This window comes from Anas platyrhynchos, chromosome 1 (genome assembly GCF_047663525.1).
Source record: "Anas platyrhynchos isolate ZD024472 breed Pekin duck chromosome 1, IASCAAS_PekinDuck_T2T, whole genome shotgun sequence".
Taxonomy (NCBI): domain Eukaryota; kingdom Metazoa; phylum Chordata; class Aves; order Anseriformes; family Anatidae; genus Anas; species Anas platyrhynchos.
The window spans coordinates 72459109-72475889 of record NC_092587.1 but is presented as its reverse complement, the minus strand read 5'-3'; the positions used below and the strand labels follow the sequence as shown (position 1 = coordinate 72475889).

General features: G+C 41.8%; 1 protein-coding gene across 6 annotated transcripts in view; it reads right to left on the bottom strand.

The window, feature by feature from the left end:
• PHF21B (PHD finger protein 21B) overlaps positions 1-16781 on the bottom strand; it is a 176132-nt gene that overhangs the window by 22908 nt on the left and 136443 nt on the right. For all 6 annotated transcript variants that reach the window (XR_011810829.1, XM_072041399.1, XM_038173369.2 and 3 more), the window contains 2 exons: positions 4929-5279; positions 2627-2749 (listed from right to left, as the gene is read on the bottom strand). Coding sequence is in view for 5 of the 6 variants with exons in the window: in XM_072041399.1 (XP_071897500.1) it covers positions 2627-2749; positions 4929-5279 (474 nt within the window). In the remaining variant the exon portion in view is untranslated. The remainder of the gene's footprint in view (positions 1-2626; positions 2750-4928; positions 5280-16781) is intronic.

Below are 16781 nucleotides of genomic sequence, written 5' to 3'. Positions count from 1 at the left end.
TGCCAGCAATGTAAAATTTTAGTGATACACAAGCTGAAGTGCAAAAAGTTTTGTGCAATACTAACTGCTTCTTCTATGCTGAACTCAGATACTTTTAAGTAAAACAAAACAAAACAAAAACAAACAAACAAAAACAACTAAAAAGCATACTGATGACAAAAATAAAAAACAAAACAAACAAAAAACAACAAAAACAGACATTTGCTCCACAGAGGGATCACTCCCTTGTGTAATTTCTTAATTTCTTTGCAGAAATCATTCTGGTGGGAGAGGCCCCATTACTAGACGGGCGGCAATTTAGTTTAGCAGTTAATGGCCTCCATCCTCACCAGCACCTGGCTTAGAGAAGGGTACAGGAGACCATTCTCCCAGTCACTCCTCAGCCTCCGGGTGACAACACTCACACAGCTCATGTCCCAGGAGAAGGCTCTGACCACTGGACCTGGACATCCTGGCTGACTGGCTCCCTCCATCCCTTCTGGGAAAGCCACTCCATAGCCACTCATCCAGGACTAACAGCTGCAAAATGCAGGCACAGCGAGATTTTCTATAGTCTAAGGATACTTGGGAAAGAAGAAATCTTAGGTTTATGCAAAAGGAATACATATTTCAGGGCTGCTGTGTCCAGAGCTAGCTTCCCGGCTTCCCAAAAGAACAACCAAGCCAGAAACTAAAGACAACCAGCAGGTTCTCAGTCTTTTGTGTTTGTTCAGATATGCTTAGAAACTGCAGACAGAACTCCTGGCTACTGCTAGGTCTGGTTATTTCTGGTTTATTTATTTTTAATTTTACATTTAATATGTTAAATCCCAGTCTGTCATGACTGACATTTATGTAGAGATACACTCAAGTTCATGCCTCAGTTTTGTGCTTTGAAGATAAATAAAGGTGTGGAAAGAAGTGCCTAGATTGCTTATCTTCTTTAAAAAATTCAATCATCTGTTAAACAGCTATGAATGCTTTTAGAAATGTGTGGTATGTCTTTTCAGGAAGCAAAACAAAGATTTTTACAAAACCATTTCTTTTTGTAATTACATGTTCTACTTATGTCATTACATGTGTTTACACTAATTATGTTGTTAGTTCTAATTACACTAATTGCATAAATACATGATAATCAACTAAAGTTTACTTTCAAAGAACAAAAGAAATTAACTTTAGACTTACATATTTATGGCTGTGAAACAAATATATGAAAAGTCACATTTAAGGGCATAGCTTCAGCATCCTACACAGAAAATTGTGTTTGCCAAGACATCCTGTATACATGGTAGGAACAATGTTCTTGGTTACAAAAAAAGACAGTCAGAGGAGCCAAAGGCACCAGGATATACTAGTTAGCAATTCAATGGAAAGCTCATTAAATTTAAGAATGCTGTACCACAATTTGTCCCCAGTTGCACAGTCTCTTTCTTTGCATTCCTCTGGAAGATTTTTGCTCAGTATTCTTTTGTGGGGAATAAATTATAGTAAAGGAAAAATTGATTTTTTTTTCTAGCATTTTCTTTTTAAGCAGGATCTACTAGCCTTTCTACCCCCTAAGTGTTGGACAATAAATAATCTTTTGGAAATAGTTTCTTAGTGAAAACAGATGCAGTCCCATCATTCAGTGGCAATGAAGATTCACACAAGGGTCAGATTTTAAACTCAGAGGTTTCATATGCACATTTCTGCAGGGCTTTTGCATAAACCTGTGATATTCTATGTTAAAAGCCACAATATTTATCCCCTAACACTGTTCCAACTTCTGTCTTCAAATGTCACAAGGAGTGACATTGTCCACTTAACATTAAAAATTTATATTGTGATAGTTCTCTTAAACTTACAGCACCAAGGATGCTTTCTTGCTCTAAACTTATTAGAATAATAAGGTTAAGATTTCACATTATATGAACATTTCCACACTATAAATAAGTGCAGTTTGTATAATTTTTCAAATTGCCTTTGCAATTTTTCAAATTGCAAAAGTATGTACAAGCTAATTTGAATACAACTAGTCAAAACCCAAACACCTGTTAAACATAGATTCCATTTCTACAAGGTCTTCTGATTTGTATTTTCAGTTTACATAGTAAATATTGTTCATGAAAGAAATTTTGTCTTATTACTTGCTTTCTACTCTCTTCCTCAATTTGAATGATTTTAATGTGTTTCAGGCTAAAAAGAATCTGTGTACATGTGGGAATGTGGGATAACGCACACAGCAAATGCAAGGAACTATATTGTTACACACAATTTAGAGATTGCAAGATTCATTACCAAGAAGATGAAAATGTAAAAGCCCATCTTACAAAAGAATTGTTAATTCAACCTCAAATAAAGCCTGTAAATCTGGTGTTACATATTTGATAGCATAAAAGAAAATATTTTCAGCTTTTATATACCTTCACAAGGCCTGGATTTTTACAATGCCTTCAATTCTTACATTTTGCAACACTGGGAGGTTTGAAAGATGCAAACCAAATTTGTCAGAACAACTCACAGGGGCAGAACACACCTTTTGCAATGAACCATAAGCACAAAATCAGTAATTATGTATGCACACAGAAAAAAAAATAGTAATGGCCCCTAAAACTTAATCATACTGTAGTTCAATTATTAAACTAATAATTTTTTAAAAAATCACCTCTGGATTTTCTTCCTTTTTCTTTTTGGTAGCAGGGCATCCCTGAGCTGGCTCTTCAGGAAGTTTCTTTGTCTCCACTTTACTTTCTGTCTGAGTTTGGACTTGAGGCTGAATAATGATAACCTAAAAGACAATATACAAATAAAAGAACAGAATTCATTATATAAAACTGGAATTTTCTGCCTGAAAATGTGATTCTTCATTGTAGTGTTAGTTGATACCTATACAGGCAACAAATACAAGTCACAAGCCACAAAGTCACAAGCCACAAGTCACAAAAATATTAAAAACTGGATACCTAGCTTAGGCCTCTAAACATTCTGAAAACAAATTTTTATAGATGCATCATAAACCAGCAGCATCCTAAGGGAGCCATTTGATCAGTATCTCTGAAAATTAGGACACTTTCTGTTTAGAGGGCTCCTGAAGCTGATTCAGCTGCCTAACTTTGGTGTTCATGATGTTTCCCTTGATTTTATTTCACAGAGACATAGAATAGAACTACTACACGTTCAAAACAAGAGTCTTATCTCAGTTATTCCAGTGTTATTACAGAGTAAGTACATGTGGATTGGAAAGAAGATGCTCCTTAGGAATATTAATGGGACAGATCAGAGTTCAGTCCTCAGCATTTATGGTTATAAGCAGTGGATATCCATTTTTGCATAAACAAAATAAAATATATGTTTTAAATTAAAATTAATTCTGGTTAGAACCTTAGCTATAGGAATTACTACACAGATCTCTTAGGCATGCACGTGTTTGTATGTACATCTGCCACTATTTGAATTACCACATAAAGATTTACAAGTTTCAGATAACATTACCTCAGAGAGACAATTTCTAACCACAGAACTATACGTGACTTTACACCCATACTCAAAGCTTCATAAAAGATACAGAAGAGCTTCCCAAGGTCACCTTCTTGATGAAGGTTATTGGATTTGAACACTGGGCCTCTTCCATCTATTTCACTGCTAACCTTCAAAAAATTTATTTAATTGTTATAATTTATCTCCACGCAGTCACTCTAGAAGACTCAAGAGCATAAAAAGGTATATATATATTTTTTTTTTAACCAGTAGCCAGTTAAAGTAAGAAAAATAAATTCTGTTAGAAGAGTGTAGAAGAGATGCTTACTTTTATTTACCTCACAAACCATCCTACATCCTGTATTCTTTCTTAGCACTGTATGAGAACCTGTGCTGCCAACAAAATCTGGGGTAGCAGTACCTAGCAATAAATTACAATGAATGTCCACTGAGTACATTGGCAGACTTTATTGAATCTGTTTCTAGTACATGAGTGGAAAACTTCTTATATTTCAAAGCTAAAAAGACACACAAAGTGGAAACAAGAAATTTGTAACTTGATTTTTTCCTACTGATCTGCTGATCAGCTTTGAAACCCAGAGCTCTCATTTCATTTGCACATGGAAAAGGGAATTCCTGATTATTACACTCCCCTGGGATCAGTTGATATAACTGATATCTCTGTATAATTGAAGAGGGATTCCATGGGGAATTTGAGCCTGTACAGAATTCAGGGATATTGTTAATAAGAAATGGTTTAAGTAAAGAGAAGATTGTATTGTTCTATTAACATCAGGCTACACAATGATACATCTAAAATCAAGGCATGTACACAGACAAATGTCTACTGGCGTCCATGTGTCCCCTTAAGGATTTTTCCACTGCTTTCTGATTTTTTCCTTCAAAAAGAACCACAAGCACCACTCTGTCAGTGCTTTGCACTCCCAGAGGAACCACCAGTACACGAGAGATAAGGACATACTGGAAAGTGTCCAACAAAGGGCTTCCAAGATGCTGAAGAGACTGGGGCATTTCTCCTATGAAAAGAGGCTGAGAGAGCTGAGACTGTTCAGCCTGGAGAAGAGGAAGCTCGGGGGATCTTATCAATGTCTGTAAATACCTTTTTAAAGAGAGTGCAAAGAGGACAGACCCAGGCTCTTTTCAGTAGTGCCCAAACTGGAAGACAGGAGGCTCCCTCTTAACATCAGGAAGCCCTTCCATGCTGTTTGGGTGATGGAGCACTGGCACAGGTTGCCCAGAGAGGTTGTGGAGTCTCCTCCTTGGAGAACTTCAGAAGCTACCAGGATGTGGTCCTGGGCAGCCTGCTTTGGGTGGCCCTCCTGGATGGAATTTTACAGATGGCCTCTAGAGGGTCCTTCCAGCCTCAGTTCTTCTGTGATTCTGCTCACCATTCTTCTGACCATTCTGCTCACATCTGTGCCATAATTCCTGAAATTGGCAGCTGAAACACAACAAGAAGCAGAACCTACCTTGCTGTCGGCACTGATGAGGAGTGGTTGCACTTTGACGCTGTCGTTGACCATAGAGACAGTAGTGCTGGTGCTGATAGGAGTTGCATTGTTGGGGGAGGTGGAGATGATGGCGTACGCCACACCGGCACTGCTCAGCGGTGACGAGAGAGGGGTAGGCTCGGTGATGCTTTGCGACTGGCTGTTAGGTGTCTGTACATGGCTGACGGTGTTGTTGGCAGTGGGGAGGGCAGGGCTGGGGTTTTTGATGCTGACGACAGTAGCCTTTTGGAAGGTAGGAGGCTGCTTGGATGGTTGGTCTCTGCACGGGGAAATAGGGAGGCTGTCTGGAATCAGGGTCTTTGGCCTAACCTGCAAAAAGGGTTAGATGTTACTAGGCATAATCCAACACTCTAGTGCAAAAACACTGCATATATGCAGTCTAGCCATAGAGCCTCCGGTTGTATTAACCACACAACAGGAGCGCCTAGAAAAATGCAGTGTAGCAACTTGAAGTAGACAGCCATTCATTCACTTGTAGATGTATTCCCAGCACTCCTCAACTGAGTCATTTTGTAGTCCCTAACTCATTGCAATGCTAAACAAGAAGGGAGAAAAAAGTCAATTCCTCACTTTTATTAGCACACTTCCATACACATGCTATTCAAGCCACATTCAGTTCTCAGTAGGCATGTTTAAGCCAAAGCCTTTTCCAAAGAATGGAAAACCCAAATGCAATAATTTCCTGTTCTGAAGGACACAACTCTTGCTATGAATTAAGGAGTGGGAACTGAATCATTAAGGGAGTTGTGGGAAAGCATTTACAGGAACATTAAGTGTATGCACATCGTTTGTACTGGTGGATCAGTGAATGAAGCTCCTTATATTCTTAAGAGAAGCCATGTTCAATGGACACAACCACTCAGCTCAACAACAACAACAACAACAGAGAGAAAGAGAGGGAAAAAAAGACACATAGAAACATACAGCTTAGTATTTTGTGCTGTAAGGGAAAGCTGCTGTGCAGCTGTGGGTGAGTAAAGAAGGCACTTCTCCATGGATGGATGGGGAAATCGTTTGCCAACATCTGTGAAGACTGAGGCTTTACATAGAGCCATGAATGATAGCTGAAAACAATTGTCTCCAGCTAATGTGATGTGTTTCCAATGGGGTAATTAATGTCACCCTGTCAACATGGCTCTGACTTAACAACGTGTTAAGTACAGTTCCAGAATTGAAAATAAATAATTTAAACTGCTTCACAAGAAGTTAACTTCACTCCTAGCTTATTCGTTAACATGGCCACATAAAACAGCCAGCTCCCTCTGTGCTTATTTCATCCTGTCACTTCTCGCACCTTCCATACTGTGAAACAAAATGACAAGCTGCAGCAGACAGGCGGTGGAAACAGCTGCCTGTGCCGCTGTGCGTCAGCCAGCAAGAGCCCTTCCAGTGATGCTGCCTCCAATCTCCAGCCTAAGTAAGCCATTTAATGAAAAGGCAGGGATTCACTGATGTAGGGAAAATCATCTCTCAAGGCTGGCTGTCGTCCTCTGTCATATCAAGGAGGATCTGTACCCATTTCTCCTTGTAGAGAATATGAAGCATGGCAGCACATGTATCTCAACTCTTTCTATTCCAGTAGCACAGTGCTCAGTGGCCACTTGGCTCCTAAAACTGATGAATAGTATAAACATGCATTAGAAGCACAGTCCTGCTTAGGAGCACATAAACTACAAGTAATCAAGGTAGATGTAAAATGAAACAGCAAACAGAGGCAGACAGGAGGCTTTGCCTAAAGTACAGCGGCAGACGAGTGACAAAGCTGGGAAGCTGTTATGTTTGGCTCACAACTTCAAATTAACACCAAAAAGCCTTGTGGACTCAGTGCAAAATGACTCAAAGCTACACTAACCAAGAACTAACCATGTTCAAGATATTCTGACAGTAAATGAATTTTTTTTGCTCTTTTTCCTCCATCTCATGAGTTCCACCCCACATATTTTATGTAAGGGTTATTTGGTTTTATTATTGAAGATATTAGACTAATACTCTGGCCAAGATATTTAAGAAGGTAGTCTATGTTTAGCTTCATATTCAAAATTAATTAATGGTCTTATTTTATTTTCAAAAGCAGTGCAGAGAGGTTTGGTTTAGAACCACCCTCACCCAGGCATTTTGCAAAACTAAGGCTTCTAACATGAACAACAGCCAGTGAAATAGCAGTCGTGAAGCAGAGACAGACTCTTAAAGCATTCATGTCTATATCAGAGTCAGTTATACAAGCAGATATTGTAATATCTATTTTTATATTTTCATAATAGTATTCTTTTTCCTCCTGTGTTATACCTTATATAATTCTTTCATATGTAAGCCTTTAACAAGTTGCTCATGCCATGTGCTCAGAGATACATGTACATTCACAGAAATAGTGTTGTTACTCAGAAAAAGTCTGAGATGCTTGGCAAAATACAGTTAAAATGTACTCTCATGGCCAAAAATAAAAATAAAAATAAAAAAATATAAGCTGTTTGGTAAACATCTAAATGATGGATCTCTCCTTAAAACAATTTTCTTGTAAATTGGTATAACATCAGTTACCAACAGAAATACTGTAAACATGGAAAGAGATAAGTCCATATATATATACAGGGAGAAAGATAAATAAATAGTAGCTCAGATCAAAGATTCAATGTAACAGTCACAGAGATCTTTAAAAAAAAAAAAAAAATTAAGTCTGACAAAAAGTCACCTCTAGTTTTTCTAGCCAAAAGCTGTCATGCAGTCTACCCAGATCTGCTGTATCTGTCACTCTCACTTGCGTGTTTGTGTTTAATCAAAAGCCTAATTAAAACTAAATGCCAATATATATTCTAGCTACATAGTTATCTTTTCTACACCATTATCTATATATGTATTGATTGTCAGGTGTAATCACAGAATCACAGAATTTCTAGGTTGGAAGAGACCTCAAGATCATTGAGTCCAACCTCTAACCTAACACTAACAGTCCCCACTAAACCATATCCCTAAGCTCTACATCTAAACGTCTTTTGAAGACTTCCAGGGATGGTGACTCCACCACCTCCCCGGGCAGCCCGTTCCAGTGCCTAACAACCCTTTCAGTAAATAAATTCTTCCTAACATCTAACCTAAAACTCCCCTGGCGTAACTTTACCCCATTCCCCCTCGTCCTGTCACCAGGCACATGGGAGAACAGGCCAACCCCCACCTCTCTACAGCCTCCTTTAATGTACTTATACAGAGCAATAAGGTCACCCCTGAGCCTCCTCTTCTCTAGGCTGAACAAGCCCAGCTCCTTCAGCCGCTCCTCATAGGACTTGCTCTCCAGGCCCCTCACCAGCTTCGTCGCCCTTCTTTGGACCCGCTCAAGCACCTCGATGTCCTTCTTGTAGCGAGGGGCCCAAAACTGAACACAGTACTCGAGGTGCGGCCTCACCAGAGCCGAGTACAGGGGGACGATCACCTCCCTAGCCCTGCTGGTCACACTGTTTCTGATACAAGCCAGGATGCCGTTGGCCTTCTTGGCCACCTGAGCACACTGCTGGCTCATATTCAGCCGACTGTCCACCATCACTCCCAGGTCCTTCTCTGCCTGGCAGCTCTCCAACCATTCCTCTCCCAGCCTGTAGTTCTGCTTGGGGTTATTGCGCCCCAGGTGCAGGACCCGGCACTTGGCCTTGTTGAACTTCATACAGTTGACCTCAGCCCATCGGTGCAGCCTATCCAGATCCTCCTGCAGAGCCTTCCTACCCTCGAGCAGATCGACACACGCACCTAGCTTGGTGTCATCTGCAAACTTACTGAGGGTGCACTCAATGCCGTCATCCAGATCATTGATGAAGATGTTAAAGAGGACCGGCCCCAGCACCGAGCCCTGGGGGATGCCACTAGTGACTGGCCTCCAACTGGACTTGGCTCCATTTACCACGACTCTTTGGGCCCGGCTATCCAGCCAGTTTCTAACCCAACGAAGCGTGCGCCAGTCCAAGCCAAGAGCAGCCAGTTTCTTGAGGAGAATGCTGTGGGAGACGGTGTCAAAAGCCTTGCTGAAGTCAAGGTAGACCACATCCACAGCCTTTCCCTCATCCACCCAGCGCGTCACTTTGTCGTAGAAGGAGATCAGGTTCGTCAAGCAGGATCTGCCTTCCATAAACCCATGCTGGCTGGGCCTGATCGCCTGCTTGCCCTTCAAGTGCCGCATGATGACTCCCAAGAGGATCTGCTCCATGAGCTTCCCTGGTACTGAGGTCAAACTGACCGGCCTGTAGTTCCCCGGGTCTGCCCTCCGGCCCTTCTTGTAGACGGGCGTCACATTTGCTAGTCGCCAGTCAACTGGGACCTCCCCCGATAGCCAGGACTGCTGATAAATGATGGATAGGGGCTTGGCCAGCTCCTCTGCCAGTTCTCTCAGTACCCTTGGGTGGATCCCATCCGGCCCCATCGATTTGTGGACATCCAAGTGCCGTAGCAGGTCACCAACCAGTTCTTCGTGGATGGTGAGGGCCACATCCTGCTCCCCGTCCCCTTCCACCAGTTCTGGGTACTGGGTATCCAGAGAGCAACCGGTTTTGCCACTAAAGACTGAGGCAAAGAAGGCATTAAGCACCTCCGCCTTTTCCTCATCTCTTGTAACTAAGTTTCCCCCTGCATCCAGTAAAGGATGGAGATTCTCCCTAGTCCTCCTTTTGGTGTTGATGTATTTATAAAAGCGTTTTTTGTTATCTTTAACGGCAGTAGCCAGATTGAGCTCCAGATGAGCTTTGGCCTTCCTAATCTTGTCCCTGCACAGCCTCGCTACATCCTTATAGTCCTCCTTAGTGGCCTGCCCAATTTTCCAAAGATTATAAACCCTCTTTTTTCTCCTAAGCTCAAGCCACAATTCTCTGTTGAGCCAGGCTGGTCTTCTTCCCCGCTGGCTCATCTTTGGGCGCATGGGAATAGACCGCTCCTGTGCCATTAGGATTTGCCTCTTAAAGAGCGCCCAGCCTTTCTGGACCCCTCTGCCCTTCAGAACCGCCTCCCATGGGACTCCACCAACTAGTGTCCTGAGCAGCCCAAAGTCAGCCCTCCGAAAGTCCAATACAGTGGTTTTACTGGTTCCCTTCCTGGCCCCGCCAAGAATAGTGAACTCCACCATTTCGTGGTCACTCTGCCCAAGACTGTTCCCGACAATCACATCCTCCACCAGTCCTTCTCTGTTTGTGAAGAGAAGGTCTAGCAGGGCACCACCCCTGGTAGGTTCACTAATCAGCTGCGTCAGGAAGCTATCTTCCACTTTCTCCAGAAACCTCCTAGACTGCTTCCTCTGGGCTGTGTTGTGCTTCCAGGATATGTCAGGGAAGTTGAAGTCCCCCACGAGTACAAGCGCCGACGAATTCGCAACTTCTGTCAGCTGCCTGTAGAACTCCTCATCCGTCTCCTCATCCTGGTTCGGCGGTCTATAGCAGACCCCGACCAGGACACTAGCCTTGTTGTCCCTGCCGATCCTAACCCAAAGGGACTCGATCTTGTCATTCCTAGCCTCGAGTTCTACAACATCGAAAGACTCTCTAATATAGAGAGCCACACCGCCACCCCTTCTGTGCTGCCTGTCCCTTCTGAAGAGCCTATAGCCAGGCATCGCAGCACTCCAGTCATGAGACTGGTCCCACCACGTTTCCGTGATGGCAACCAAGTCGTAGCCTGCCCGCTGCACGATGGCTTCCAGCTCCTCCTGTTTGTTACCCATGCTGCGTGCATTGGTGTAGATGCACTTCAGCTGGGCCTTTACCTTATCCTCCGGCCTTGCCATTGCTCCCCCTGGCACAGCCCCAACAGTCCTTGCTTCAGCCCCATCCCCCTTCTTACCTAGTTTAAAGCCCTATCAATGAGCCCCGCCAGCTCCTGGCCCAGGATCCTTTTTCCCCTAAAGGATAGGGACCCGTCTACGGCCATCAGACCAGGTGCTGAGTAAACTGCCCCATGGTCGAAAAACCCAAGATTTCTGCGTAGGCACCAGCCCCGGAGCCACGTGTTTAACAGGTGGGCTTTCCTTGTCCTCTCCGTACCCCTCCCTGTCAACGTAGGGATGGACGAAAATACTACCTGCACTCCTGCTCCGTCCACTAACCGTCCCAGCCCCCTAAAGTCTCTTTTGATAGCCTTCAGGCTTCTGTCATCAATGTCATCACTACCTGCCTGGACTATCACAAGAGGATAATAGTCTGAGGGGCGTACCAGGTTGGGGAGCTTCCTGGCAACGTCCCTGACCCTGGCCCCAGGGAGGCAGCAGACTTCCCTACAGGTAGGGTCAGGCCGACAAATAGGGCCCTCTGTCCCCCTAAGGATAGAGTCTCCCACGACAATCACCCTTCTTTCTTTCTTGGTGGAGGCAGTCCTGATGCGTGGAGTCGACCTCCTCGCCCTAGGCATAATTCAATGAATTCTATACACGCTCTTTACACAATTATATCCATTCTGCAAGTTGTGGATGAATGCATATGACTGTGCTATATAATAAGCTATTCCTGCACAATTAAACAGATGTAATTTTCCAAAGTAACATATTCCCTATAAAGCACTACCTATTGAAGTATTTGATCTGATTTAGCACACATGAACATAACCTGGAGATTTTCTGCCACCTTGTGATACGAAGGAGGTATAGCGGTCTTCATTGTCCTGCAAATTCCCTAAATTCATTTAACGTTGTGAAAGTAGATTTATTACAGAATAATAAAAAGGGTTGACTACAGAAAAGTTGCAGGTGCTCCTAGCATGAGTTAAAGCTAAAATAAGTGAAAATAATATTTATTTCCTCAGCCCATAGGCATGCATACAAAAAAGAAAACAAGCACAGAAAGCCCTTCCCCTCTGCAGTGCTCTAACACCTGTGAATTGAAACACTAGGCATAAGTATTTAAAAAGTAGCTAGGCTAACATTTAGTAGAGTTTCACATTTAAAAACTAACCTGCTATAGTACTCTGTGAGAATAAATGGTGCTATCTGGGAAGAAAAAAAAAATGAAGGAAAGAGCTAACAAATTCCTTTCCCACACTGCAAAGCTGTAGCTTAAATTTGGGAGACAGAAGGGAGACAGCAGCACCAGCAGAAATCTGACACCTGACAATCACCAATGAACTGTATTTTACATGCAAGGTAAGAAAGAAGCCTTTTCTACTGAAAGTAGCATAGGTTGGATGGCACCAGTCCCTATTACAAGAGGCACAAATACAAGGTGCATAAGTTTGGAAAAGGAGAAAAAAAAAGAGGAAGTAACAGACAGCATGTGTGTCACAAAGAGAAAACCACAACTGTTTCTCCTGTAGCTCAACCCTCCTTTCCCCAAATATCTTTCATTTAACTTCTGACAGCTGTCAAAACAGAATGTGATACTACCATGGCTATAAATGTACGGGAAGAGAGGGCTGTTGCTTGAATGTAATGATTTCACAAAAGCCACGTTGTTCTCAAATGTTCTCAATAACCACAATAACAGAAACATTTGATTTTAGGCTGCAATATTCAGACACCCATGGTACTTCCCAAATAGCCTGCAGGTGAGTACAGTGTTTGAGAAGATATTCCCAGACTTGAGAATTCACAAGGCGGCTGTCTACTTTTCAGGTAGGGAAATAACATGGAGCCTGATCCTGTGACATGTACAGGGTGCACTTTTGTTCAGCAACCTCTAATTTCATGTATTTTAAAGAGTTTAAGATCAGAAGGGCATCAGCTCCCGTGACTAACGTGACTTCTTGTACATACTATATCATTAAACTCCATCCAGATGTCCCTGTGTGAAGCCCAAAGGCTTCCATTATACCAAAACATCATTCCAGCTCTCAAGAGCACAAATTGTTGAATACCTCAGAAGTGCATGAACGGTTGAGTGGCAGAGGTGGGAGAGCCTGATATGTCACCATTGACAAAAGCAACTGTGATCACAGGCAATCTATTTCCTGAGCTATGTTCCATCAGGTAAGCCACTCGTGCTGTAGTGAAGAAAAAGATAAGATAAAGAAGATAAACCCTTACAAAATAAGCCCTCAAGATCCAACCCAAACAAGTATGGGGGAGAAGGAGGAGAAGAGAACAAAGACACATGATTTCTCCCATCTCTGTGGGCAATGATATACAGTCCTAAAGGACAGGATTTAATTAGAATAGTTAACTTGGTGCAGATCTGCAGGTGCTATGAGAATTCTGGCAAATGTGTTCTCCTTACGGCCCAGTGAGAAAGGGAAGATGATAAAAAAAAGTACTTCAACTACAAAACCGAATGGGATTATTGTGATCCTTCAGCTTACAAACCAGCCGTAGTACTTCCCCCAGAAACCAAAGGCTGATTTTAATAGAAAATACAAAGAACTTCTTAATGATGAATTCATCATCAGCCCAATAAACTTTTAATATTTCATTACACTCGTAACTGGCATTTTATTGCAAGGTTGAAATTGCTTAAGTTCAGCTTCCAGTCCTGGATCTTGTTATAGCTTTGTCAGCAGCACTGAAAAGCCCTCCCCCTCCCCATACCAGATATCAGCTGGATCGTGCTCAGCATCAATCAGCCCTTCATACTGGCAGGGCCGATCTGTATGAGAGTAAATTTTTCATCTCAACGCAATATCACATTGCCTTTGAGAGAAAGACCATTATTCACACTTTATTTTCACTTCACCCTTGTACTTGGAGCTTAAAAACAAAAACTCAAAATGGATTTGGCATAATTCATATGTCACAGTGGCAAAGTGCTGGGAGCAGCAGACAGAGCTTTCATTCTTGAAAAGATTTAGAGGATCACACAGAAAACACTAGCAATGGCTGATAAAATGAGTGCAATGTGGTGTAATTATATCCTTCACCAGAATGAACAGATGCACACTGACTTCAGTAAGGCTGTGTCTATTTATGCCAGCTGAGGGCTAACTCTGTCTTTTTTTTAGATCACTAAAAATCAGGCAAAAGAAAAAATTCTTCATAACTTCACAACCATGAAACACCCTAAAATACAGTATGCCCAGTAGACATGAATATGAGCATTTCCACCTTGCTTGATTTTGGGTTCCCTTCCTTATAAGCTCCTGTTGTCTTTGGCTTGCTCTGAGAGCACAGACTAATTAAACACAGTTTATTTTCTTGCCACAGCACGTAGATTAAAAAACACAAGTGACTACGGATCCATATATGTTTTTTTCCTTCCCTTTGATGGAGCTACACAAAAAAGAAGTTTCTCTTCAGTGTGTACCACACGGAAATGCCATGTAAGATGACCCAGTTCAGCGAGTCTTGTCTCCACATAACATCAGCTTCCCCTTATCATCTGCTGCTGTCCCTGAAATATGAGCTTGGAAAGCCACAGAAGAATTATATGAAATTCAGAACAAAAGCCAAGCAAGTTTACTATCCCACATTTCCAATCCTTGCTGCTCTGGACTGGGTGAGCTAGGAAGAAATCTTAATCTTCACTGAAATCAACGGCAAATTTTAACAGGCTTCAGCATGACCAGAACCACAGCTAGCACCTCAGAATGAACACCAGTATCTCATTTTACATGCTGTGCAAAGTAAACACCCCAAAATCACTCTGTGATATTTTGACATATATTCAAATCACATGAACTAGATTGGATGTTTTCCCCTACCATATTTTAGTACCTCAATTTGTTAGTCATGGTCAGCCAACTTTAGTGACAAGGTGATACCCAGATATCATAACCCCTTTACATTTTTTAAGATAACAAAGGTATTTCATAGAGTTTTATTTCTCCTTCAGCCTTGCTTGATACCAGAAACAGAAGTTTTGCTCAGATAAATGTTCATGCTGGAATTTGCCAGCTCTGCTTTCTGCGGATATTGGCAGAAGGCAGTCAGGAGGGAGTTCTTTATTAAAAACATTATCAGTATTTTGAACACAAAACTGTATTTTCAGAGGAACTTTACTGACTTTTGGTAATGAAACATACATCTCTCCTCAGTTATACTTCCTGTATTTTCTGGTTTGGCATTGCTGCTATTGAGTTGGTGATTCATTAAGCAGCTTTTTCCCATTTACAAAGGCGAAAACTACCATTAAATCAGCAAATTAAAATCAATATTATTTAAAACAAAAAACAAACAAACAAACAAAAAAACACAACAACAACAAAAACCAAATCACACAGGGGTTGAAGTTGACAAGGATTTCTGTTTTTTTGTTCTGCACAATGATTCTGTCCTTGAATATGCAGTTATCTATGTGTCTCTGAGGAAAGAATTTAATCCTCATTGTTAATGATTACAATACAAATATAAAAGTTAGACTGTGATTTAGCACAACAGTCAATAACTTCTATTTCTACTCTCCTCAGTATTTCAAGCCAGCTTGCTTCTCTCTCAGATACTCATCTATGATTAACTTGCTTCAATTTAAATACAAAGTGTCTATGAAGCCTTTAGGCACAACCAACATCTGTCTGCTCTCTTTCTATTCTTACACATCTATAGGTGGGCTCTGGACCAACCCACACAACCAGGCTCTCCTTGGGCCTGTGAGATATGTTCATCTGATTCGTGTCAGTATGGAACAGTGCTAGGGCCGCATGGTATGATGAATGTGACCTTCTGTCTTACATACCCTTGTAAAACCACAAGTCTAAGAAAAACAGAATGGTTAATGTATATAGTTCTTGTACCTTGCAAAGGAATGTTTTAACAATTTGTGTCAATAGAGAGCAGTTCTGTCTGTCTCTGGGTCCTGCACTGGCAATTTAATTCTTCCACAGACGTGGTTTCTTCCCTTTCCTCCCAGTGTCCCAGTCTCCCCCTCATCATAGTCAATTTATCAAATCTTCAGAAATATTCCTCAAATCCATGAGCCTACTTGCTTTTGTTATTCCAAACTCTTATTCCTAACAGTTACAGCCTTTTTGCCTTCTTTGTGGTTGATTTAGCACTGCTATAGATGTGACTGGAGTGTCCCTGTGAATGGCCTGTGAGGAATGTTTTAACAACTCATGAAGTGTCAATAGAGAGCTATTTGTATTTGTATGTTCTTTCTTTGAAGTCTCTTATGTCTGGGGGTTTCAGAACAACTGCTAACAACTAGTAACTGTTATGACTTCTGAATGGGACACTATGCAAGCCCCTGATATCTGGCCAGGTGGCCAGGAGATTAAGGAGAAGAAAGAAGCTGAAGGATGGCTAGAAGACAAAACTTGAAGGGAACGCTGTGTAAGAAAAAAAACCCTGAGAGTAAGACTACAAGCCTTCAGCATGAAAGACCCCCAGAGACTCCCAGGGGGACCACCGGAGACTGATGCGTATGTTCCAGTAGGAGGGTTTGGATCTCGGAAGCTAATTATAATAACCCGTGTTTTTTTTAGAAGTAGTAATGAATATGTATCAGCCTAGGAGCATAAAAATCAGCTGCTTGATGTAACTGGCGTGCATCTAGGTGGAGCGGAGACTCCCGACGCACCCAGCGTTGTTTGCTTACCTCTATTCTTTTAATAAATTTTAAATTTTGATTATAATCCTATTTTGGGACTGAGCGATTTATAACAGGCCCAAATTCTGCTGTCACTTTAAAGACCAGGATGTCACTGTTTCATGCTGTCCATCATGCTAAGAGCTTTTTGTGATTCTGGACAACAATAATGGCACATTATAATAATTTGACCAGCCATGACTTGTGAAAACCAAAAAGTTTAAATGATGACATAACTCTGCTCAGGGTTTAAGGAGCTGAGACTGGATGAAGCATCACTAGTCTTTATGTATCGTGTCACCATTATCTACAATGACAAAAACAGGTTCTGTTTGCTGGCAGCCTGAACCAGATGAAAGCACACAAAAAGTTCAGATATCAAGAGGTTAAAGTGAAGGTTCTA